Consider the following 25,192-nt stretch of genomic DNA (forward strand, 5'->3'; position numbering starts at 1 on the left):
CTGCTGAGCCATGATGGGGACTCTTGTAAAGACTCTTGATGTTTCATATTTTTATAGCACAATTTATATCCTCTGCACACTTTGAACCATGAATCATTAAGTTCATGGGTCCCTTGATGTTGCTATTCTGTTTCACTGGCTGAAGTTCATAGACATCACCTGAGACATCCCTGATTTATGAAGATCCATTGTGCCATCTATATGTGCTTCCCTTATGTCAAGGGACTAGCCACTTTGAGGCAGAAGCCTCTGCCTCCACAACCTTCCTTATTCCTCACTTTAGAGGGCACAAAAAAACTGTGTTTTGTAATCTGGCAGCACTTTGTTAGGCTTCTGACCTGCTGGAAAATTGCCATCAATGCCTCCTCCCTCATGGAAAATCATAGCAAAAAGCTTTGCTGTAAGGTCGTGGAAGATTACCACTAAATACATGTATTTTGAATAAATGAATTCAAAGAATGCATTTTTGATACTGCCCATACTTTCTTAGCGCCTACATGATCCCTTTCTCTGACCTGAGAGCTGGGCTTTTCTTTATGACTCTCCATCAACATTTGGTCCTTCATTTGACAATTAGGCCGTGCTATGTGCTAGAGTCCTTTTCTTAGTGGTCACTAGCCAGGGCCTTGTGGACACATCTGTGTCCCAGACGAAGGAGCTTCTGAGGGGAGTCGTGAGCAAAGTAGAAAAGGAATCACTTCAGACAGAAAAGTAACAGGAGCAAAGAAATGGGGGTGTGATACAGCGGGAGCCTTCTGGGGACGTACAGTTAGGAATGGCCTAGGAACATCTGGAAAAGGAAGCAGTGGTCACTGCAATCTTGTGTGTTTTTGACGGGTTGTGATGGCTAATGCGTGAAGAGGGGCCAGGCACAGATGAACTGCAAATGGTTCAATTTGACAATTTTTTTGATAAGGACTCTCATAAGATTTCAGCAGAAAAAAAAATGTCACTAGAACAGGATGATATGTAAGTGGCTTATTACCTGGATGACCCAGAGAGACTTCTATTGGTTAATAGAAGTAAGCTAGTTGGGCATTTTTTATCTTGTGAATGTCACAAAATTCTGTCCTTAGCCCAAAGGTCCACCAGTTTGTAAGCAACACATCACTGTAGGATGAAGGATAAGAGTTTTTATAGGCCAGTTTATGCTTCTAATCTTACCAGATAATAGTTAACAAGGATAAAATGGGAGGTCCTGAATAGGGATAATAAAGAAAAATTGCACAAAGGGAAATCTGGCTTAGTGGCAGCCAATGGGAACGACACCAGAGTTTCATCAAATGAGATGAAATGAGTCAATGCTGACATCTTTCAAAGGGTTATTGCATTCCTAGGAGCTCAGTTATCTAGAAAGAGAAGAACAGCACTGAAATAAATACTTATCTTTTAAGAACCATGTGTCAGCCCCTAGATTTGGTGTTTTTATCTTTATTGTAGTTATATCCTGATTTGCTATGTCAGTGTACATTCTGCTCTGGGTATCACATTCAAAAAGGGCTATGGATCTACTGGAATAGGATCAGAGGAGAGTAACACACTTGGAATCATGTCCATTTATGAGAATGAGAAAGGCGGATTTGAGATTGAGATGGCTGAAATGTCCATCTCCCTACACCTTCACTTCCAAAGCTATAAGCCTGGTCTTCTAACCAGCGTATAAGATTATTTTTTAGTCATAGAAAGAGATGAAGGGGCTGGGCCCTTACGAAATCTCTCAATTGGCTCTAATGATCCATTTGTAGGAAAACCTGGGGACCAAGCTCTCAATAATTGAACAGCTGGTATTTCAGAAGAGCAGATAAATTTACACTGAGTGGCTTCAAAAGGTAGAAATAAAGCCAGTGCTTTAGACTAGATGACATAGTTGGTGAAGATGGGGGCAGGGTGTTAGTAAAAATAAATATCTTCTGAAATACCTGGGTTAGTCTTTTAAGATGCTAAAGAAGGATGTATTTTCTGAAGGACAAAAAAAGAGGAATTAATTTGTAGTTATTGCCTAGATAGAACTATAACTGATCTCTGATCAAACTGCTGCACCATTTCATTATGTCAGAAATCTAAACGAGCATTAAGATTTCTGGAGGACATATTTCACCTGCTTATGTAAAAGAATCATTTAAAAATGACAAAGTTTTTACAGATAAGATATAGCCTATAAATGTTGGCTGCCAAAACAGGAAAAACTGGAATTGGTACAAATCTAAAACATTAAAATTAGCACAATATTGCAAATCAAGTACATTTTAATAAAAAACCTGAAACATTTAATTTTATTCTGTGTGACATTTTCTATTACTCAAGAGACATGGGAGACACCTTTTGCATTATTATTTTAAATCAAGCCATACATATTATAAAATAAATTGTTTTACTACATAATTCCAAGGAAAAATCTTCCATCAATATTACAGTTATGTGACAGAAGGACACATCTTAAGGTGAACTGACTGTAACATATTATTGTATTTCTGGAATAATAATGAAAATCCTTTGAAAATGGGTGGAGTAATCTTCAGATTCAATTTTCAGAGATTTGATTCATGGGCCTGGGAAGCTTTATGAGAAGGCTCCTGCGTGGGCTATTAGCTCTTTTGAAAAAAACCACTTACAAGGGCAGCACGCTGGATATTTAAAGAGCTGAAATTTAATAAGAGCAATAGAAAGCATAAATCTGTATCAGTGATTAATTGTTTTGAATTGGAAAAGATTATAAACAATGTTATCTTAGCAGAGCCAATAACTACATTAATTTATTTGTTTATTTTTGGCTACCCATGCGGCATGCAGAAGTTCCCAGGTACCATAGCAGTGATATGAGCCATAGCAGTGTCAATGCTGGATCCTTAACTGCTAGGTCACCAGGTAACTCCAGCTACTGCATTTACAAGTCTGTATTTGAGAAGACTCAAAAGGGAAAGAGCCTCTCAGGATTTCAGGATGTCAATGACACTTCTTCCCTCTGAGTTTCTTCCCAAGAGAGTACACATAAGAGGAAAAAAGAAAATGGGAAACAAGTGATCATTTTACCAATTGGGAGAAAAAGCTGAAAAGCTCCAGTGTAATGTTTTGATAAAAGGTGAATTTGGAAAAGACCAATTTCAGGGCAGGAGGCAGAAATGTGACTTCTTTGACTTTTCTGGCATTCATCTTACTACTCCAGTCTCCTACAGCCTCTGCTCTTCCATCCTAAACTGGAGAGGGCAACTTCCCCTTCTTAATTCGAGGCAAGACCTCTGCAAAGCATAACCAACATAAGAAGAAAAAAATAGACCAAAGAAACTCTGCGTGTATGTGCACCCAACCAATAAGCAGGAGTGGGGAGCTGACAAGGTGTGCAGGGCAGTGGGCTATGTTAGGCAGCCCTAAGGGAAGAGAGGGAGTTGAGGGGTCTAGGGAAGGAGACAGGCCTTAATGCTCTTATCAGGCCAACAGCATCTTAGAAAGTGGAAAGGGACAGCAGGCTAGGGTCTATTACACAAAAGCCATGACTTGAACACAGTGATTCTATCCAGAATGAACACAGTGCATGCCTATCTATGCCAATCAATCCCTCAGTGGGGAAGAGATGGAGAAGGAGTGAAGAGAGAGGACAAACACTGACTTCTAGTTCTGGCTATAATATAACCACACACCCTATTTAATACTTGATGAATTACAACAGAAATGATTTTAAATGCATAGCTTAGTGGACAAGAAAGGAAATCTCCATGTGTCAGAAATGAAGAGGAAATTAAAAAGAGAAAATAATCCTTGGACTGGACAGGAAAGGGAAGAAGAGATGATAGGAAATATAATCTTGGAGTTGAAGTAGACAGTAATCTCCAGCATGAATCTATGTCCTAGAAGGACATTCACCAAAAGCATATTCACCAGAATAATTCCATCTAGAGGCCCAGACGGATGACAAGTGAGATCTCCATATTCAACAGGGCTTTGGGTAAAAAAACAAAGTTACTGGCTAAAATAACAGAACCCAGGCGTGTACCTCATGTGGATTTGAGGATGGATTTATACCATTAACTTGGTATGAAAGCCTTCAAACTGATAAATAAATGTAAACTTAGGTTCTTGGCTGGTGATACTCCTGGGGCATCTAGTAGAAAAAATAATCCATATATTCGGACCATTGTGGAACTATCATCGACAAAACAAGCCCCAAATACTAAGGGCACAATATGAAATTACAGACTTATACATGCATGTTCTTCATCATGAATAGGTCGGTAGACAGGACAAATAGCAAGATGAAAGCATCAATAAATAGAAAAGGTGCTCTAAAATCTAAAAAAAGAATATGAAATGAATGTGTTGAAATAATTACAAACAAAAAATTCAAAATCCTATTTAAAAACAAAGACTATGTAAGAAGAAATGTTCGAAAAATAAAAACAAATTCTAAAAATAAAAATACAGAAAATAAAAATATAAAAAATGGACACATTTCAAAAGCAGGCTACAGGCAGTAGAGAGAAAAATTAGTGAACTGGAAGGTATATGTGCAGAAATTACCTAAATGCAACCCAAGTTTTAAAGAGATGGAAAATGTGACAGGTTAATTAATACACGTGTAAAATAGAAGAACTCCAATATATATCTAATAAGACCTAGAGAAATAAGAGTAAAAGTTAAGAAGAGGGAATATTTGAAGTGAAGATTGCTAGATTATTCTAAAATTGGTGACAGACACAAATTCTCAGATATAAGAAGTACAATGAGCCTTGAACAAGATGAATGACACTAAATACAATTCTAGTAATACCACAAACAACAAAACAATAAAGACAAATAAAAAAAAAACAAAGAGAAAGTGCATTACTTATATTTTGTTTTGTTTTGTCTTTTGTCTTTTTAGGGCCGCACCCTCGGCATATGGAGGTTCCCAGGCTAGGGGTCTAATCGGAGCTGTTGCTGCTGGCCTATGCCAGGGCCACAGCTACACCAGATCCAAGCCACATCTGAGACCTACACCACAGCTAATGGCAACACCGGATCTTTAACCCACTGAGTGAGGCCAGGGATTGAACCCGCAACCTCATGGTTCCTAGGCTTTGTTTCCTCTGTGCCACGACGGGAACTCTGAAACACATTACTTATGAAGGAACAACAATTCAACCCGTCTTTCAACCTCAGCATTTTGGACCAGACTTTGTTGTGAGGTTCTGTCCTCTGCATTGCAGGATGTTGTTGCAGCATCCCTGGACTCTACCACTAGATACTAGTAGCATCTTTCCCTCAATTGGGATGAACAAAAATATCTCCAGAATTTGCCAAATGTTGAGAACCACCAAATCAGACTGAGGGAATTTTCAATAGCAACATTAGAAGTCACAGAGCAATGGAATAGTATCTTCAAAAATGTCTATGGAAGAAAACTATTAAGGTAGACCTGTACACTCAGGTAAACTATAATTCAAGAACATAGGTCAAATACTATAATTTTTCAGACTAAGACTGTATAATGTACTGACTCTTGACAAAAGGAAGCTACACAAGATGTGCTTCATGAAGTAGAAACATTAAACCTAAAAGGAAGGAGTGGGATGGAAAAAGCAATGGTGATGAAGAGATTCACAAAAATGTAAATATACATAATCATTGAGTGTGTTAACAATGACTAAATTGCAAAGTTGTAGATTAAGAGGGAAGTTAAATGTAGATAGTGTTAAGACATTTGAGGTGGGGGGGTAACAGAAGTGAATGTTTTCTAAGATCTTGGAGTTGTTCAGCAGAAACATAAAGATACTCAGTATGATCTCAGGGTAGGAAAAATGTCTTAAATCTGACACACACACAAAACAAACTCTAAAGGAAACAGTGGACAAATATTAAATGCCATCCAGTATAAAGTTAAAAAGATGCACATCTCATGACCGAACAACTCCAACTTCTGGTGTTGAGGCCAGAGATCATCTTCCTTCCGTGTACCAGGAGGCATCAGCACAGATGTTTACTACAGCACTGCTGTATCAGCTAATCAAGTGGAAATCAATTAACCCGCTACCAGAGGGGACTAGGTAACTTGGAGATTGTTCATCCTTACAGGGAAGTACTTATCTAATAGTTAAAATGAATTCTGTTGATTTGCATGTATCAGTAGAGATAAATGTAAACAGATTGTTCATCCTTACAAGGAAGTACTATCTAATAGTTAAAATGAATTCTGTTGATTTGCATTTATCAATAGAGATAAATGTAAACAGATTGTTCAGCCTTACAAGGAAGTACTATCTAATAGTTAAAATGAATTCTGTTGATTTGCATGTATCAGTAGAGATAAATGGAAACAAAACATGACATTAAATAAAAATCAAGCTTCCAAAGGATATTCAAGAGTACGAAGCAACGCATACAAAAACTGAAACACAGAAATCGACAGAATATTTGTTTATGCAGACATACATATGTAATACAGAAAAAAATGCACATTCACTTTGGGGACAGTGGGAAAGTGATGTGAACAGTCATTCTGGTTATTTTGTAACTTTTTAAAAACTTTTTTGGGCCGCACTCACGGCATATGGAAGTTCTCAGGGTAGGGGCTGAATTAGAGCTGCAGCTTCTGGCTTACACCACAGCCATCGCAACGTCAGATGGGATCCTTAACCTACTGAGCGAGGCCAGGAATCAAAGCCTCATCTTCATGGATCTGAGTCAGGTTCTTTATCACTGAGTCATGATGGGAACTCCCTAATTTTGTGATATTGTATTTCTTTTATAAAGAGAGATCTACAATAGCTATGGCAAACTTTAGCATGTACTTTTATCTCAGCAATGGATACATAGACAATTTAAATAGATTATTCAATTATTTTTGTGCTTTTTTTTTGGTACATTTGAATGTGTTATTAGACATCTGCCCAGAAAAAAAAAAAAAAGAATAAGACAGAAGCTTTCTTTCAGGCTGGCTATTCTCATAACACTCCAGAGAGGAGTAAGTGTATGTCAAGGGGAAAATGTTCTTCCTCTCACTAGAAGTTTTACTTTCAGCAAAATTAAACTATCTCCTAATAGCTATTTATATTTTTCTTTTAGAAAAAAAAAAGGGTGGTAGTGATCTATGACTATGTATACTTTCTATTAATTTGATTAATTACTGAAGATAGTTTCCCCTGTATTATTAAAACATCATCACTTTATATAACAATGATGATACAGAAAATATCAATAAAGCCATACTTATATGGTACTTCATGCATATATAAGGCACTTTGATAGAAATGGCCTCACACCCCTTAACAGCTATATGATTTCAGTGGGCAGTTTTGGTTTCCATCTTTTTATAAAAAGAAAGCTCCTGCAGTGACTGCTTAGAGCAGAAGGGTAATGTAGCTGAATTCCTTCTCACGTCAACTATAAAGTGGGAATACTATTTCTTTTGCCAAAGCCGCCTCTTTGTAGAAGGGAGCACATGAGATAATTCATGGGAAAGTGCTCTGAAGCATGGAAAGCCCTCTATGAATATAGGGATTTGTTGTGATCTTCATTATTGCCTTTACTGCTTCTTTTAATAAATCCTTTTTGTATAACATATAGACTTCACATTAGGCAGATACAGAACTCTTTTTTAAGATATAGGTGAATGATTCATAGAGAAAAGGAGAAAAGTGGGAATTTTTATATGATCACGATCTTTGAGAGTATATGCAAAGACAAAATTCTAGCAAGAGAGAAAGTAAAATGTCACCATCATTTTTCTTGGGGAAATTTTTAAAAATGTATTTTTATTTTCTTGTTTTATATGGTGATGACATGCTACTTTTTTAATCATTAAAAAACCCAGAAGTTGTCAGTACCTAGTTATTATCTGGAACATTTGTATCTGATAAAATTTCACATTTCAATGACTAATCTTAAAAAGTACTATGCAGTTCATTAGGAAGAAATTTTTTAATGAGTCAATCCACAAAAGAAAGGATCATTGAAAGATAATTCCTATACTGACATTTTAATATTCGAGATTTCTTTTTTCACTTAAGAAGGTGTTCAGATTTGGAATTTCTGTCTGCTATTTATGCGAGTATTTCACGTTCAAGAGCTTTCTGCCAGAAAATCCTGGCGCCACCTGCTGGCGGTCCTGTCCTAGTGGATGAAATAATTTATTTCACCTGGATAGGTGAAATAAACACGGACTTTCATGTTACAGAGGCTGTAACTCTTCAGTCCTAACATCATAGTAACAGCACAGTTCGTTGAGTTATTGAGTTATTTTCTGGATAGTCCATGCATTATACCATTTTATTTCTCACAATATCTCTAAGGAGTATGAACCTTTCATGAACTCACAGAAGCACGGAGAGGTTGGTTACACAAGTGAGTGAAGGACAGAGCTGAGGAACACATCACGAAAATGGCAACCCCTCTGCTATCACTCATCCCAACTGTGTGAAAAGCAACTGTGGCACATCTGGAGTGTGAAAGCTATAAATGATTACTGGTGAAGACAATTATTGAGGAAGCAGGGAAAAAATGAGCAATGAAATGCCAGTCCAGTGATCTGGGACTTCATCACCCCTCAATCATTTATGGCCTGCCTGAGACCCTAAGCAAATCTTCACCTCAGGGGGACCCTCTCCTTCCTCTGGGCTTTACATAGTTTTTCTGAGGATAAAATGACATATCAAGTATGAAAGCACTTTGGAGAAATCTGCTTCCCGTTTTTTTTTTTTTTTTTTTACATTTTATCTCTGAATTAAATGAGACAATTAAAAATGTAAAAATATGATCTCTATGATCTTTTTTCATGCAGACATGGCATCCTGTTGCTGTGCCCTAAAGTCTTGCCTTTGGTTATGCACAGAGCAAATACACAAATGCTTCTTTAAATGTGCTTTTTCCATCTTTAATTAACGTAGAAAGAGATTTTTCCACTGCATTGCCCAACGTCCATTATTCAAGGCCTAATCTGATAAATTGCTCTAATTCCAGAAAAACACTGTTTCAATGGAGAAATATACTTTCTTTCTGTGGTCAGGAAAGAGCATTCTGCTCTCTCTGGCTTTGGCTGCCAGGAAATGCAATTCAGTGTTCGATGGAGCCCATGCCCTCCCAATATTTCTTTCTTTCAGAGGATTTACTCACCCTTCTTTGCAAGTGTAAGTGACAGTATTCCCAAAAGAGAAGTTACTCCCGGTGATGACAGCGTCTTTGATGGTGGGGGGCTCTCCACAGAAGACGAGCCCGCAGGTAGGTGGCGCTCTGTCCCAGCTGCCGGAGGCGGAGCATTCAACGACGGAAGGGCCCTGCAAGCTACAGGAAAGAGTGACACCTCTTCTTTCAGTGCCTATTTCTTGCTCTGGAAGTGAACTAGGAAGGACTTGGAAGAGAATGGGGACACTTAAGGAATTTTAATACAGAAAAACAAAGTTTCTCCGATTTTATTGCTTTATATAAAAACAGGGGAAACTTGAGCTGTCTATAGAGTCATTTAGAAGGATTAATAGGCTAAAACAACTGGGGTGCAAAATAAAATGCTGATTGCTGGTGCTGTTGGGCACTCCAAACCTTGTGATTAGCAGATGACTTGGATGGGAAGGGGAACAGGCTGGTTAGGATCCAGGGATAAGGGAGACAGACACCCAGGAGGTCCGGATAACTGAGGTCAAAGGGTGGTGTCCCTGCCATGAGCCTGGGCATATGAACAGGGGTGCTCATCACTCTGACCCATGGTCTGCTTTTGAATGTGAAAACCTCTTAGCCCCATGGTATGGCTTGGCATCTACCTTCACTTGCCAACCCAATTCTTTTTTTTTTTTTTCCTTTTAGGGCCACACCTGTGGCATATGGAAGTTCCCAGGCTAGGGGCCAAATCAGAGCTGCAGCTTCCAGCCAACTTATGCCACAGCAACACTGGATTCACGTGGCATCTGCAACCTACGCTGCCGCTTATGGCCACGCTGGATCCTTACCCCACTGAGTGAGATCAGGGATCAAACCCACATCCTCATGGACACTATGTCAGGTTCTTACCCCTCTGAGCCACAACAGGAATTCTGCCAAACCAATTCTAATTATATGATTTAGTCCATTTTCTGTTCACTGTTTCACTTCCAGATCCTGTTGGCCAAGTTTTTGATCACAACCTGACTCTTTCTATTGTCCCTTCTGTTGAAACATACACACACACCATTAATCAAATTAACCTCTTCATAGTATTAAAGACCCAGGCTCTTATCTCGACATGATGTTTACAATATTCTATGCAATGTTTTGTTTACCAAGAAATCCCCCACTAAACCATTTCATTAGGTGTCGTGTTATGCTTCACAAACACTTTTTGCTTTCATGTTCAATGTCTGAATGTTTATAGTGCTTAATGAGAGCTGCCAGAGTCAAAGTCAGATGGACTATTTCCACGGGCATTAACTCTGGGCTGAACATCAAGAAGTCTACACATTTGAGAAGGTCTCGTAGTCAGAAACTTATATTTAAAGCCAGTCAGTCACACGCCAATGAAACCCACTGCGTAAGTAATGAGTAATAAGGGGGTATTTAGAAGGAAACTTGGCTGGTGTCTAGGCCTGTACCTGTATCCAGTCTCACACGAATATGTCACAGTAGAAAGGTAGGTAAGCCCGCTCAAAAGATATTTCCCGTGACTTATGTCTTCAGGGCTAGAACACTTGACCAGTTCACACACAGGAGGAGAATGGCTCCAAGAACCGCTGGCGAGACAGGATGACTCTTTCTCACCCTCCAGAGTATATCCTTTATTACACCTAAAGAAGATAAAAGAAAATGACAGAAGAGACTTTATGTGGCGTGACTTTATCTGTGCCAAAACCTCCAAAAAGACGGAGAACTTATACATCTCCTCGGAGAATGTTTTTCTCTACTGAAATCAAGCTTCGAGGAATTTTTTTCAGGATTGAATACTACGCATCTTCCCCATATGGAACCTGCTGCCTGATAAGTAGAAGGATAGATTTAAGGATTCGGCCTGCCTCCAGTTTGTGTCATGGCTTAGTAGGAGCGAGCAGAAAATTCCTTTTTTTTTGGCCACCACTCCCACATGTAGAAGTTCCTGGGCCAGGGATTGATCCTATGCCACAGTAGTGACCTGAACCACTGCAGTGACAACACGGGCTCCTCACCCCATGAGGCACACAGGAACTCCCAGAAAACTCCTTTTTTAAAAATTTATTTTATTGAAGTATAGTTGGTTTACAATGTGTCAATTTCTGCTGTAGAGCACAATGATTTTAAATACACACACACACACACATTCTTTTTCATATTCTTTTCCATTACAGTCTGTCACAGGATATTGAATACAGTTCCCTGTTCAGTAGAACCTTGTTTTTTATCCATTCTCTACATAATAGTTTGCATCTGCTAATCCCAAACTCCCAATCCAATCCTCCCCCAGCCCTCTGTCCCACGGCAACCATAAATCTGTTCTTTGTGTCTGAGCATCTGTTTCTGGCCAATAGAAAATTCTTGGTTGGAGAGGGGGCCTGTCTTGAATGAGTCCCTAAGAGGCTATGGAGGAAGCCCTGCAAGCTCATGAATATTCCTGGTTATAAGCTGGAGCTCTGGATCCAAACCCAAATTCATAATTCAATTAATTCCATATTAACTCAAAAACATCCTCTGGGGTTACTCTTTTGTCTTTTTTCCCATATATCACTGCCAGCATGCCATCAGCTTCTATAAGGTGGCATTCATCGTGGACACTTACCTGTATGTTACTTTACTGCCATAGGTAAATGCTGATCCGTCAATGCCACCATTTTCTGGGACAGCTGGTGCACCACAGGAAATAGCTTAAAGGAGAAAAACCAAAAGCCATTGCTTTTCTTAGCTTGTGTGTGCAAAAATCTCTAAAAACTCAAGGGCGGATCTAGATTTTTGGTTACATTTAAGTATGAGCCTCATATGGGGCTTTAAACACAAAGAATATTGATACAGCAGAACACCTGGCATTTCTCCACCTTGAACTCTACGACTGCCAAACACCATATGCATGAGGCAGTTGACTCAACATACCTTCACAATTTGGTATCTCATGACTCCATTCTCCAGACTCCAAACATGTGATTTTGGCCACTCCCATCAGCTGGTGTCCGTCTTCACATGAGAATGTGACTTCAGCACCCACGGTGTAAATCTGCCCAGAAGAGTGGCCATTTTCTGGATTTCCTGGGGCCTTACATTTTATAGGTTCTTGAAAGACAGAAACAGTTTTTTTGGGTCAGTAGATTGGCTTTCACACAACCATGCAAGATCTCCTAGCAAATGAATTGTACTATAATTAAGGTACCAGTTAAATTCTGTTTTTTTTTTTTTTTTTTTTGCTTGTTTGTTTGTCTTTTTCTAAGGCTGCACCTGCGGCACATGGAGGTTCCCAGGCTAGGGGTCGAATCGGAGCTGTAGCTGCCAGCCTATGCCAGAGCCACAGCAACAATGGTTCTGAGCTGCGTCTGTGACCTATACCCCAGCTCACGGCAACGCCAGATCCTTAACCCACTGAGTGAGGCCAGGGATCGAACCCGCAACACCTCATGGTTCCTAGTCGGATTCGTTAACCACTGGGCCACAACAGGAACTCCAAGGTGCCAGTTAAATTCTGAAACAAACAAACAAAAACAAAAGCTTCTGAAGGGCAAGACATGAAGTCCAGGGACACATGAGATGATCAGACCAGAATTTACATTTAACAGGCATTTTTAAAGCAATACTTTGAAATGGCAATGAGTAAGAAAAATAAACAAAACTGACGAGGCCCCCTAAGCAGCCGTTTATTGAGGAAGTAATGGTGACACCAGGGCATGGCTCAGAAGGGCTTAAGTCCCTCCTCCTCCCCCTCAACCTCATTCCCACTTTTAAAGAGCTATTGACTTTCGCTCAAGCTGATGTAAAGGCTATACCAAAGCACATTTAGGAGAATTCCTAGCCTCCTTTTCCAAAGAGCCTACAGACCCTTAGCCTCTTAGATGCCAATTTCGAGTCAGTCACCACTTCTGGGGGGGGAAATAGTTAAAGGGAGATTTAGGCTAGAGTGAACAGCAGGAGTAAATAAATACTTAAATGCTCAAAAAGGAAAGATATACTGATTCCATTGCTCTGAAGATCATTATGGCTCTAAAGTCAAGGGCTTTGAAACCCTCATAAAAAGTAAAAGCAATTTAAGATTAGAGAATTCTTTCATTTCTGAAAGAGGAATTGCTAATTGCTTTCTTGTAGCTGCTTTCTCAAGATTAATGCAGAAAGACGTCAATGGGTTGAGAGATGGGCCAGTATTATCAAAATTCTCACAAAATACAGAGATGTGCCTAGATAAGATGTCCATTTTTTTTTCAATGATATAATTCCGTGTGGTGGAGGCAGAGGAAAGATACTGAAGGTGAAGATGTGATGAAGCATCTTCTTTGCTCTGATTGAGGCAGAAGCAAATATTGCTTATATTTCTAAATCCACCCTATTCTTATAAATGTCTTGTACTATGTAGACATTTTTATAATATTCTGGTGATAAAGTTAGCTCTTGGTTTTGTTTTTTTTTTTTCTTTTTTTTTTATTATTTTCCCACTGTACAGCAAGGGGGTCAGGTCATCCTTAGATGTATACATTGCAGTTACAGTTTTTTCCCCCACCCTTTCTTCTGTTGCGACATGAGTATCTAGACATAGTTCTCAATGCTATTCAGCAGGATCTCCTTATAAATCTATTCTAGGTTGTGTCTGATAAGCCCAAGCTCCCGATCCCTCCCACTCCCTCCCCCTCCCATCAGGCAACCACAAGTCTCTTCTCCAAGTCCATGATTTTCTTTTCTGAGGAGATGTTCATTTGTGCTGGATATTAGATTCCAGTTATAAGTGATATCATATGGTATTTGTCTTTGTCTTTCTGGCTCATTTCACTCAGGATGAGATTCTCTAGTTCCATCCATGTTGCTGCAAATGGCATTATGTCATCCTTTTTTATGGCTGAGTAGTATTCCATTGTGTATATATACCACATCTTCCGAATCCAATCATCTGTCGATGGACATTTGGATTGTTTCCATGTCCTGGCTATTGTAAATAGGGCTGCAATGAATATGCGGGTGCATGTGTCTCTTTTAAGTAGAGCTTTGTCCGGATAGATGCCCAAGAGTGGGATTGCAGGGTCATATGGAAGTTCTATGTATAGATTTCTAAGGTATCTCCAAACTGTTCTCCATAGTGGCTGTACCAGTTTACATTCCCACCAGCAGTGCAGGAGGGTTCCCTTTTCTCCACAGCCCCTCCAGCACTTGTTATTTGTGGATTTATTAATGATGGCCATTCTGACTGGTGTGAGGTGGTATCTCATGGTAGTTTTGATTTGCATTTCTCTTATAATCAGCGATGTTGAGCATTTTTTCATGTGTTTGTTGGCCATCTGTATATCTTCCTTGGAGAAATGTCTATTCAGGTCTTTTGCCCATTTTTCCATTGATTGATTGGCTTTTTTGCTGTTGAGTTGTATAAGTTGCTTGTATATTCTAGAGATTAAGCCCTTGTCAGTTGCATCATTTGAAACTATTTTCTCCCATTCTGTAAGTTGTCTTTTTGTTTTCTTTTTGGTTTCCTTTGCTGTGCAAAAGCTTTTCAGTTTGATGAGGTCCCATGGGTTTATTTTTGCTCTAATTTCTATTGCTTTGGGAGACTGCCCTGAGAAAATATTCATGATGTTGATGTCAGAGAGTGTTTTGCCTATGTTTTCTTCTAGGAGTTTGATGGTGTCCTGTCGTATATTTAAGTCTTTCAGCCATTTGGAGTTTATTTTTGTGCATGGTGTGAGGGTGTGTTCTAGTTTCATTGCTTTGCATACAGCTGTCCAGGTTTCCCAGCAATGCTTGCTGAATAGACTTTCTTTTTCCCATTTGATGTTCCTGCCTCCCTTGTCAAAGATTAATTGACCATAGGTGTCAGGGTTTATTTCCGGATTCTCTATTCTGTTCCATTGGTCTGTCTGTCTGTTTTGATACCAGTACCACACTGTTTTGATGACTGTGGCTTTGTAGTATTTCTTGAAGTCTGGGAGAGTTATGCCTCCTGCTTGGTTTTTGTTTCTCAGGATTGCTTTGGCGATTCTGGGTCTTTTGTGGTTCCATATAAATGTTTGGATTGTTTGTTCTAGTTCTGTGAACAATGTCATGGGTAATTTGATAGGGATTGCATTGAATCTGTAGATTGCTTTGGGTAGGATGGCCATTTTCACAATATTGATTTTTCCAACCCAGGAACATGGAATATCTTTCCATTTCTTTACATCTTCTTTGATTTCTTTGATTAAAGTTTTACAGTTCTCGGCATATAGGTCCTTTACCTCTTTGGTCAGGTGTATTCCGAGGTATTTGATTTTGTGAGGTACAATTTTAAAAGGTATCATTTTTTTGTATTCCTTTTCTAATGTTTCATTGCTGGTATACAGAAATGCAACTGACTTCTGAATGTTAATCTTATATCCTGCCACTTTGCTGAATTTATTAATCAGTTCAAGTAGTTTTGGGGTTGAGGCCTTAGGGTTTTCTAGGTATAGTATCATATCATCTGCATACAGTGACAGTTTGATCTCTTCTCTTCCTATATGGATGCCTTTTATTTCTTTTGTTTGTCTAATTGCTGTGGCTAAGACTTCCAAAACTATGTTGAAGAGCAGTGGTGAGAGTGGGCATCCCTGTCTTGTTCCAGATTTGAGTGAGAAGGCTTTCAGTTTTTCTCCATTGAGTATTATATTTGCTGTGGGTTTATCATAAATGGCTTTGATTATATTCAAGAATGTTCCCTCTATACCCACTTTGGTGAGGGTCTTGATCATGAATGGATGTTGAACTTTGTCAAATGCTTTTTCTGCATCTATTGAGATGATCATATGATTTTTGACCTTTTTTTTGTTAATGTGGTGTATGATGCTGATTGATTTGCGTATGTTGAACCATCCTTGTGAACCTGGGATGAACCCAACCTGGTCATGGTGTATAATTTTTTTGATATGTTGTTGGATTCGGTTGGCTAAGATTTTGTTGAGAATTTTTGCATCTATATTCATCAATGATATTGGGCGATAGTTTTCTTTTTTGGTGGTATCTCTGTCTGGTTTTGGAATGAGGGTGATGGTGGCCTCATAGAATGTCTTTGGGAGTATTCCTTCTTCTTCAACCTTTTGAAAGAGTTTAAGGAGGATGGGCACCAATTCCTCTTTATATGTTTGATAGAATTCACCTGTGAAGCCATCTGGTCCTGGACTTTTATTTGTAGGGAGTGATTTTATGACCTCTTCAATTTCATTTCTAGTGATCGGTTTGTTCAGTTGTTCTGTTTCTGCTTGATTCAGTTTTGGCAGGCTGTAAGATTCTAGAAAATTGTCCATTTCTTCCAGATTGTCAAACTTGTTGCCATACAGTTGTTCATAGTATTCTCTTATGTTTTTTTGTATTTCTGCTGTATCCGTTGTGATTTCTCCTTTTTCATTTATAATTTTGTTTATTTGGGTTCTTTCTCTCCTCTTTTTAGTGAGTCTGGCTAGGGGTTTGTCAATTTTGTTCACCTTTTCAAAGAACCAGCTCTTGGTTTTATTAATTTTCTCTATTGTTTTTTGAGTCTCTATTTTATTGATTTCTTCTTTGATCTTTATAATTTCCTTCCTTCTGCTGGCTTTAGGACTTTTTTGTTCTTCTTTTTCTAATTCGTTTAGGTGGAGGGTTAAGTTGTCAATTTGGGATCTTTCTTCTTTTTTGAGAAAGGCCTGGATTGCTATAAATTTCCCTCTGAGCACTGCTTTCGCAGCATCCCATAGATTTTGAGAGGTTGTGTCTTCATTATCATTTGTTTCAAGGTAGTTTTTAATTTCCTTCTTGATTTCCTCATTGACCCATTGGTTTTTTAGTAGCATGTTGTTTAGTCTCCATGGAGTAGGTTTTTTCTCTTTGCTTTTCCCATGGTTGATTTCTAATTTCATGGCATTGTGGTCAGAGAAGATACTTGAGATAATTTCTACGCTCCTAAATTTATTGAGATTCGCTTTGTGTCCCAATATGTGGTCGATTCTTGAGAATGTTCCATGAGCATTTGAGAAGAATGTGTATTCTGCTTTTTTTGGATGTAGTGTCCTGAAGATATCAATTAAGTCTAACTTTTCTATTGTTTCCTTTAGGATCTCTGTTGCTTTATTGGTTTTCTGTCTAGAGGATCTGTCCATTGATGTGAGGGGGGTATTTAGGTCTCCTACTATGATTGTATTCTCATCAATATCTCCCTTTATGTCTGTTAATATTTGTTGTGTGTATCTGGTTTTGTTTTTCAGAAACTGGGAAGTTAGGAAAGGCGCAATGCTACGTCAAAGTGCCTCTGTCTATTTATTGAAGTATAGTTGATTTACGGTGTTGTGCTAGTTTCAGATGGACAGCAAAGTGATTCAGTGTGAGTATATACATTCAGTTTCTTTTCCGTTATAGGTTATTACAAGATACTGAATACATTTCCATGTGATAACCAGCAGGTCCTTGTAGTTTATCTATTTTATGTACAGTAGTGTGTATCTATGAATCCCAAACTCCCAATTTATCCCTCTCTCCCTTCTCCTTTTTGGTGACTAGACCAGATCCGTCTATTTCTTCTTTGTAAATAAGTTCATTTGTAACATTTTTTCAGATTCCACATATAAATTATATATAATATTTGTCTTTCTTTGCTTATGTATCTTTTGAAAGATAGGTTTTCTTTTCTATCTCCCATTTGAAGTTGAAAATGTCTTATTTTTTAAAAATGTATTAAAGTATACTGTTCCCTTAATTTATATTGTACAACAAAGGGACCCAGCCATATATATATATATATACACATATTTTTTCTTTTTCATACTATCTTCCATCATGATCTAACCTGGGAGACTGTGCACAGTTCCCTGTGCTATACAGTAGGATCCCACTGCTTATCCGTTCTGAATGTAATTGTTTGCATCTACTAATTCCAAACTCCCCTGCCACCCGCTCTCTAAAATATCTTATTTTTAAATAACATACATTTAAAATAGATACTTGAATGAAAAACTTATAATAGACTTCCCAGTTACACATAGACTAGTTACCTGCACAGTTTTTGCCATCTCCTGTGTAGGGTGGGGTACATGAGCAGATGTAGGATCCATTTGTATTCAGGCAGGAAGCGTGCTCACTACAATCTGACCCAACTGCACATTCATCTACATCTAAAATGAAGACAGTTTACAAACAGTAAAGTTGATGGATTTTTCTTATGTAGCGAACATGTTTTTACCTTTTTTTTTTTTTTTTTTTTTTTTAATGACCATCCCTACAACATCTGGAAGTTCCCAGACCAGGGATTGAATCCGAGTCACTCCATAACCTACACTGCACCAGATCCTTTAACTCACTGCACTGGGCTGGGGATAAAACTCACACCTCTGCAGTGACCTGAGCCACTTACACAGCTGGATTCTTAACCCACTGCATCACAGTGGGAACTCCTGTTTTTACTCTTAAATCATTATTATTAAAAAAAATCATTACTTATCACTTAACATATAAAACTACATATTTTAAATATGTATACAATTTAAATATGTCATAATCAGGAGTTCCTGTCATGGCTCAGTGGTTAATGAACCTGATTAGGATCCATGAGGACACGGGTTCAATCCCTGGCCTCACTCAGTGGGTTAAGGATCTGGCATTACCGTGAACTGTGGTGTAGGTCACAGATGTGGCTTGGATTCTGTGTTGCTGTGGCTGTGGTGCAGGCAGGCAGCTGTAGCTCTGATTTGACCCCTAGTCTGGGAACCTCCATATGCCTTGGGTATGGCCCTAAAAAGACAAAAAAAAATGTCATAATCACATTGAAGATAGACAATAAAAGCTTTATTTTCCCAGTTTATAGGTGGGGAAGCAGAAGAATAGCAAGAGATCAAGATATTCTTATTATGGAGCTTGGTAAAAATTTAAAACATGGTTGGCACTTGTATGGACAGCTGCTTTGTCACTACGGTTTGCCTGGGGCTTACTGGGATGAGATGAAATTCACACTGGCATACCATTAGAGCCTCAGGAATTTGGGAAGCTTCTTTCCCACAGAGTTACAATAAATCCACATAGTAACTGCCAAGATTTATCTCACCAAGGCATGATGGTGAAATGCCATTCCAGCTTCCGTTATCCGTACAGAACATCCTTGAATCACCCAATAAATAGTAGCCATGATTGCACTGGTAGGTCACTGTGCTGCCAGCATGGAAGTCCTCAGCTGAATAAAAGCCGTTCTCCAAAGGGGGTGGCACTCCACAGCTAATGCCTGTCATGTGACCAGGAAAAAAACGTCACATTAGGAGCAAATTACTCAATGACCATTTTATTTATATTAAACTTGGAGTTGAGTTAAACATGAACTTTTAACTGCATGCAAACATTAGATTAAGAATGTTCTAATGTTTATGAGATTAAGAATGCACTGTAGGGGTGGTGGTAGGCTGTAGCCATACTTGTGTCCAGACTGTCTAGCATAGATTACTGTCTGGCTCACAGTAGGCATGCAATTCATTCATTTATAAAACATTTATGGAGATCCTGTGACCTGTTAGACACTGTCCTGTTGCTGAGGTTACAGTAATGAACCAAGCAAAATCCCTGCCTCACAAAACTTATTATCTAGTCAGAGTGGAGACACCAGAAATAGATAAATATGTGTCAGGTGGGAACAGATGCTATGGAGAAACTTTCTGATCATCGAATCTATAGCAGCAGCCTTGCCTCCACTCCACTCCCTCACTCTGTATCTCTCTACCCTGCTTTAGTTTTCTTCAGTGCCTTGACTTTCTTATTTAGTATCAATAAATGACATTGTATTTACCTGTTACTTTCTGCCTCTCCTACTACAATGTAAACTCCCTAAGAGGAGAGACGTTTTTTTCCAACTGCTCAATCTCCAGAATTTAGATCAGTACTTGGCACACACCAAGTACTTTAAACATTGTTGAGTAAGTGAACAAATGGGTACATCCAATTCAAGAGATCTCTTACTGATTTCCCACCCAGCAGTAACCCATCTCCCTTTGGCCTCCAGCCCCCACACCTGTCTTTCTCTCCCATCCAGTTCCTTGGGCCACCTGGGTGCATTCACAGGTGGTGGTCTCTTTGGCTCTTCATCTCCCACCTCCCTAGTGTACAACACACATCATCACACAAAGGAAGCATTCAATGAATATTTACTATGTTGGCCACTATGAAGTTTTTAGCTTTTATCTAGCATTCCTGAAATGTGTTCTTTGGGTGCAAATGTTTTTCAAGAGCTACTGAAATGCCTTCAACAAAGGCAGCTCACGTTCACAGCGAGGCAGTGGTTGTGTCCACTGTCCTTGATTCAGGCAATACTGCTCAGGGTTCCCGATCATCTGGAAGCCCGGATCACAGAACAGACTGATTTTGGAGCCTGGCTTTACGTCTCCTGATGCAGTCCTCAGGTGAGGTACTGATTCTTCTAAAGGTGGGCAATCTGAGGGCAAAGAACATAGGTTCAGAGCTTTTCAGTAACACAGTGGCAACAGAACCAAGATAAAGGTTTCAGATCGTAATTGCACCTGCAGTTGAGAGCTACTCTGTTGGTATTATAACAAGTTGACAGGTAACCACATCCCTGGCAGGCTAAAGTTCTAGAAAAAAACTACTCGAGTCAACAATGTTCTCTCTTTTGGCAGAAGTCTGATGAATATTTTTAAGGGAAAAAAACAGCATTTTTGAAAAAATAAAACGTTCTTATACTTATCAAACCCCACCGATTCTAGGACATCTTCAGAAGCTTGTTTAAATACACTGAGTCTTAGGGGGCAGTTTTGACTCATTCAGAGTTTGGCGATTCTGTGAGTGGATTACAATATCCATTTCTTTTCTCCCTGTACTGCCTGCCCCTAGGTGACTGCTAGAAAGTACAGAGCTGAGAGAGTAGCCCATCTCAAACAGGAGGACAGGACTTTTTAACCTTATCCCTCTTCTCATCCTATTTTCCTTATTGTGTTTTACCTTTGTCTAAGTTTCTTGTACAGTTATTCTGTACCCTGTTATACAGAATGTATTTACATATTAAAGAAAGAGATCCTTTATATGAAGGGAGGGTAAAGATGAATTATTAGGTAAACAATACATGGACAGGCCCCCACTGTTTGGCCAAGAGAGAATCAAATGCCTCCTTTTGCAGAAAATCCCAGGGCAGTCAAGAGACAGTAGAGTCTAAAGAAGAAGGAAACTAACCAGAACAGAAAATGCTCTTGGAATCTATCTTCACTCTCCCCACAATTCCCGACAGGAAATCAGGCCAGGCTAGTACGTTTCCTTTACTGAGTTCCTCTGGGCATGATGTAGCCAGCGATTTTACCTGAAAGTTCGAAAATGCATCTTTAGACAAACCTAACTTGTTGCAGTAAGACTGAGTTATTATAGCTTAATTTAATCCTACTGAAAACATTCACAGATTTGTGAGGGGTGGTGGTGGGGAGCAGACTTTTGTACAGATGGGATGATTTCAGGGGTGACAGGAAAGTTCTCTGGTCTCTCTCTCTCTCTGCCACCCCCATCGTTCCCTCTTACAAGTATTTCATTGTCACTGGAAATTCTGAATCTCTCTTTCTAGAATGTCTTATCTAAAACTTTGGAGTTTGTTAAGGTATTGTTGGGATTTTCCCTTTCTACTCTCCTGTCTGGAGATCTCCACATCAGAGAGTTGAGAAGGCTGAGGTGTAGGTAAGTTCTGTTACTATCATAATAAGAGCAAACATTTACCAAGCCCTTACAACCTGCCAAACATACTTCAATCTTACATGTAGGATTTTGTTCCATCCAGCCAAAATTCTGTAAGCAGTTATATTTGCTTGTCTTTCAGAGATAAGACAACTGTTAGAGGGATGGGGTAGCACGTTTAAAATCATCACCATGAGTTTCTGGTAAAAACTGAGATTTGAACTCAGGCTACTGGAATGGCTTTAACCTCTAGTTCATCTGTTACTTTCTATGGGTGATCTTGTGCCAGCCCTAAATTTCTGCTTCTTTGGTCAGAGAGATTGCAAGTATTCTCTGTGATCCTTTCTAGCTTGGAAATTACATGATTTCATGAAACAGTCGTGTCCAACAATATTTAAAAGCATCACCAAGAAACCAAAAAGAAGATTGACTGACAGTAGCCATAGATAATTCCTGCCTGGCTAGACCATAGCATCAAATGATATCGGTGGTCAATTATGAAAACTCAGAGGTGGCAGTAAGATATGGCATTTTAGGCTGTGCACATTTGTACTAGGTTTGTACCTTTGCATCATCTCATTACTGTCATACACTGAAAATGGAATTGACCTGCTGTGGAGACAGGACATAGTCCCAGAGGTTGAGCTGGCTTATGGAGCCCACAAAAGATTCAGCTGGGTTGAATCCCTCTCCTTTTATGTCTTGCTCTTGCCCAAGAACTAATGCACCACCACCTAAAGAGAGAGGAGAGAAAAAAAGGAGGAAAACTGGCCTGATTGTTATTTCTAAAATGCTCTCTTAATGAAGGCATAGCTTATATAAATACGTCAGGGAAAATTATTGAAAAGCTAAATTACCTACAATCACTGCATGATTTACCAATGAGATGAATTCATGTTATATACATATATTTAATTTTATATTATATATATATTTAATGTATTATTCTATGTATTATGCATTAATATGTACTTAATAATTCATTATATATTTAATATTTCTATATTTTTTATAGAAACAAAAAATAGTCAAAGAGGATTTAGAATATACTGGATTTATAAATATTTAACTATAAAAACTACTTACAGTCATAAATAGGTATACAATATTTTATGTCAACAAAATAGCTAAGTCCTATTTTGTCTCCTTTGTTCTAGGAAATTACCCTCCATACTGCTGCTCTTCATCTTCTTATTCTTCAGCCTACAATGTTTAAAGTTCTATCACCAATTCCAAGGAAGCTTAAGTTGCCAGTGGCGGCCTAATTGCTAAATCCAATGAACCTCTTCAATATTCACCTCTGGTGACTCCTCTGTATTACCTTCTTCTATTAAGCATCTCATTCGATTAAAGTGCCCTTCCTGGGATACAGATGGTTGGTGTTTCAACCCTCTACCTTTCTCCACTCTGCTTTGTGCCCCCAAAGGTTGATGCCTATGGATTATATCACCTGGTTTCCTCAGCCCTCTGACTTCCGTTTGTGTCTGGCCAATGGAAAGACCAGTCTGAGCTAAGAAAATGGGATGAGAGAGAAGTTTAATTTCCTGGATAACTTCCTCCCAGTCAACAAATGGTAGAGGCTGCTTTCCTCTCTCTCACGTCATGGCTCCTGCTGGGTAATTCCATCACTACAGGTTTGCCTAATTACTGGCGACAACTCGCACTTCTTGTCACTTGATGTCTATCTCCTGTGACTTTCCACTGTTGCTAGTCATCAGGAGTTCTACGACCACATTTTGGTTCTCTTAACCTTTCCCACACTTCTTAAAATAATTGCTTCATGAAACCCTCCTTGTGCATGCCACCCGTCTCCTGCCAGGCGCCTGGCTGATTCCTTTTGGTTCCCATGACAGCACAGCATCCTCATCTCATTCTCCTTGAACCTTTCTGTACATTCTCAGTCTCCCTTCTGTGCCTGCCTCTTAGATGCTGATGCACCCAGGTTTCCATTCTAGTCTCCCCCTCTTTTTTTTTAATTTTTTATTACGGTTTATTTACAAAGTTCTGTCAATTTCTGCTGTAGAGCAAGGTAACCCAGTTTTATATATACATATATATGCATTCTTTTTCTCATATTATCTTTCATCATGTTCCATCACAAGTGATTGGATATAGTTCCCTGTGCTATACAGCAGGGCCTCATTGTTTATCCACTCCAAATGTAATAGTTTGCATCTACTAGCCCCAAACACCCAGTCTATCCCACTTTCTCACCCTCCACTGCAACCACAAGTCTGTTCTCCATGTCCATGGGTTTGTTTCTTTTCTGTGGATAGGTTCATTTGTGCCATATATTAGATTCCAGATGTAAGTAATATTATATGGTATTTGTCTTTCTCCTTCTGACTTACTTAGTATGAGAGCCTCTTGTTCCATCCATGTTGCCACAAATGGCACTATTTTGTTCTTTCTTCAGCTGCTCCCCCTACCTGATCTCACTCTTGCCAGGTGATATCTGTAGAGCTCTCATTCATTATTTCCTGACCTACATCTCTTTCTTATAAAATTCATAATTAAAAATTAATGCATACACATCGATGGCAATTTAAAGAAAAAGCACAAAAAATTCCTTTTACCCAGAAATAATCATTTAACAGGTTTTTTCTTCCTAGGTTATGTATATTTTTCAAAAAATTTTTAGTATGTGTGTATGTGTGTGAGAGATTTTAAGACACACAACAGAGAATTCTACCACATATGTTGTAAGCTTGCTTTTCTTCTTGAACATATTCTCATGTTATGAGTTTTAATAGCTATTTTATTGTGTAAATGCACTATGATCCATAATTTTCTTTTTTAATTAATTTATCACCACTCTTTATTGGATACTAGAGTTGCTTCCAGGTTTGGTACTAAGACAATACTGAGATAAATACATTGACATATATATATTTGTTCAGATCACTGATCACTTCTTTTAGATTGATTCCTGATAGTGATCTGTTGGTTGCATGCAATGGGTTTCTCTAAGGCTCTTGACGAAAGTTTCTAAACTGTGCTGCATATATTCCTATGACTAAAATTCAAACTCAGTATGTCTAAAACCAAATACAAAATCCTTCCCACCCCCAATTCCTGCTCTGATAATTGTCCTTTCCTGAGAATTCTTCTCAGCTAACTGACTCTTCGATAAACCTGGTCACCCAGTGGGAGCCACTCATTCACTAAGGTCTGTCAACTGGAGCTTTGCAGCTTTGCAGTACTGATGGACTGGAACTCCTTATTGCTGTGATCAGACAACTATCTCCATGGGTAGCTACTATTATAGTTCCCTTGTTTTATTTTCCTATTCCTTTAACCCACCTTTCATTCTTTCTATTAAGACTTAATTTTTTAAAGAGAAATTTTTTTTTTTTACCATCAATGAAATAAGTGCTCATTATGAAAATATTGGAAAAGAATAAAGGAGAGAAATAAAAGTCACCTGAAATCCTACCACCCAGAGAAGGGAGAATTAAAACAAAAAGAGCACTCCAAATTAAAT

At 38.7% G+C, this 25,192-nt stretch overlaps 1 protein-coding gene across 3 annotated transcripts in view; it reads right to left on the reverse strand.

Moving 5' to 3' along the window:
* Positions 1–25,192, reverse strand: part of SVEP1 (sushi, von Willebrand factor type A, EGF and pentraxin domain containing 1) — a 202,198-nt gene that overhangs the window by 39,399 nt on the left and 137,607 nt on the right. For 2 of the 3 annotated variants that reach the window (XM_003122075.6, XM_084991626.1), the window contains 9 exons: positions 22,318–22,442; positions 21,223–21,346; positions 20,300–20,470; positions 19,100–19,273; positions 18,054–18,173; positions 11,989–12,165; positions 11,681–11,765; positions 10,527–10,718; positions 9,082–9,249 (listed from right to left, as the gene is read on the reverse strand). In XM_003122075.6, coding sequence (XP_003122123.3) covers positions 9,082–9,249; positions 10,527–10,718; positions 11,681–11,765; positions 11,989–12,165; positions 18,054–18,173; positions 19,100–19,273; positions 20,300–20,470; positions 21,223–21,346; positions 22,318–22,442 — 1,336 coding nt within the window. Of the gene's footprint in view, positions 1–9,081; positions 9,250–10,526; positions 10,719–11,680; positions 11,766–11,988; positions 12,166–18,053; positions 18,174–19,099; positions 19,274–20,299; positions 20,471–21,222; positions 21,347–22,272; positions 22,443–25,192 lie in introns of all 3 variants that reach the window. The other variant, XM_084991634.1, reaches the window with a different exon arrangement.

The sequence above is a fragment of the Sus scrofa genome, chromosome 1 (assembly GCF_054392235.1).
Source record: "Sus scrofa isolate SSC_HxYL_T2T_F1_AM1 chromosome 1, Sscrofa_HxYL_maternal_Yorkshire_Landrace_v2.0, whole genome shotgun sequence".
In the NCBI taxonomy this organism is placed as follows: domain Eukaryota; kingdom Metazoa; phylum Chordata; class Mammalia; order Artiodactyla; family Suidae; genus Sus; species Sus scrofa.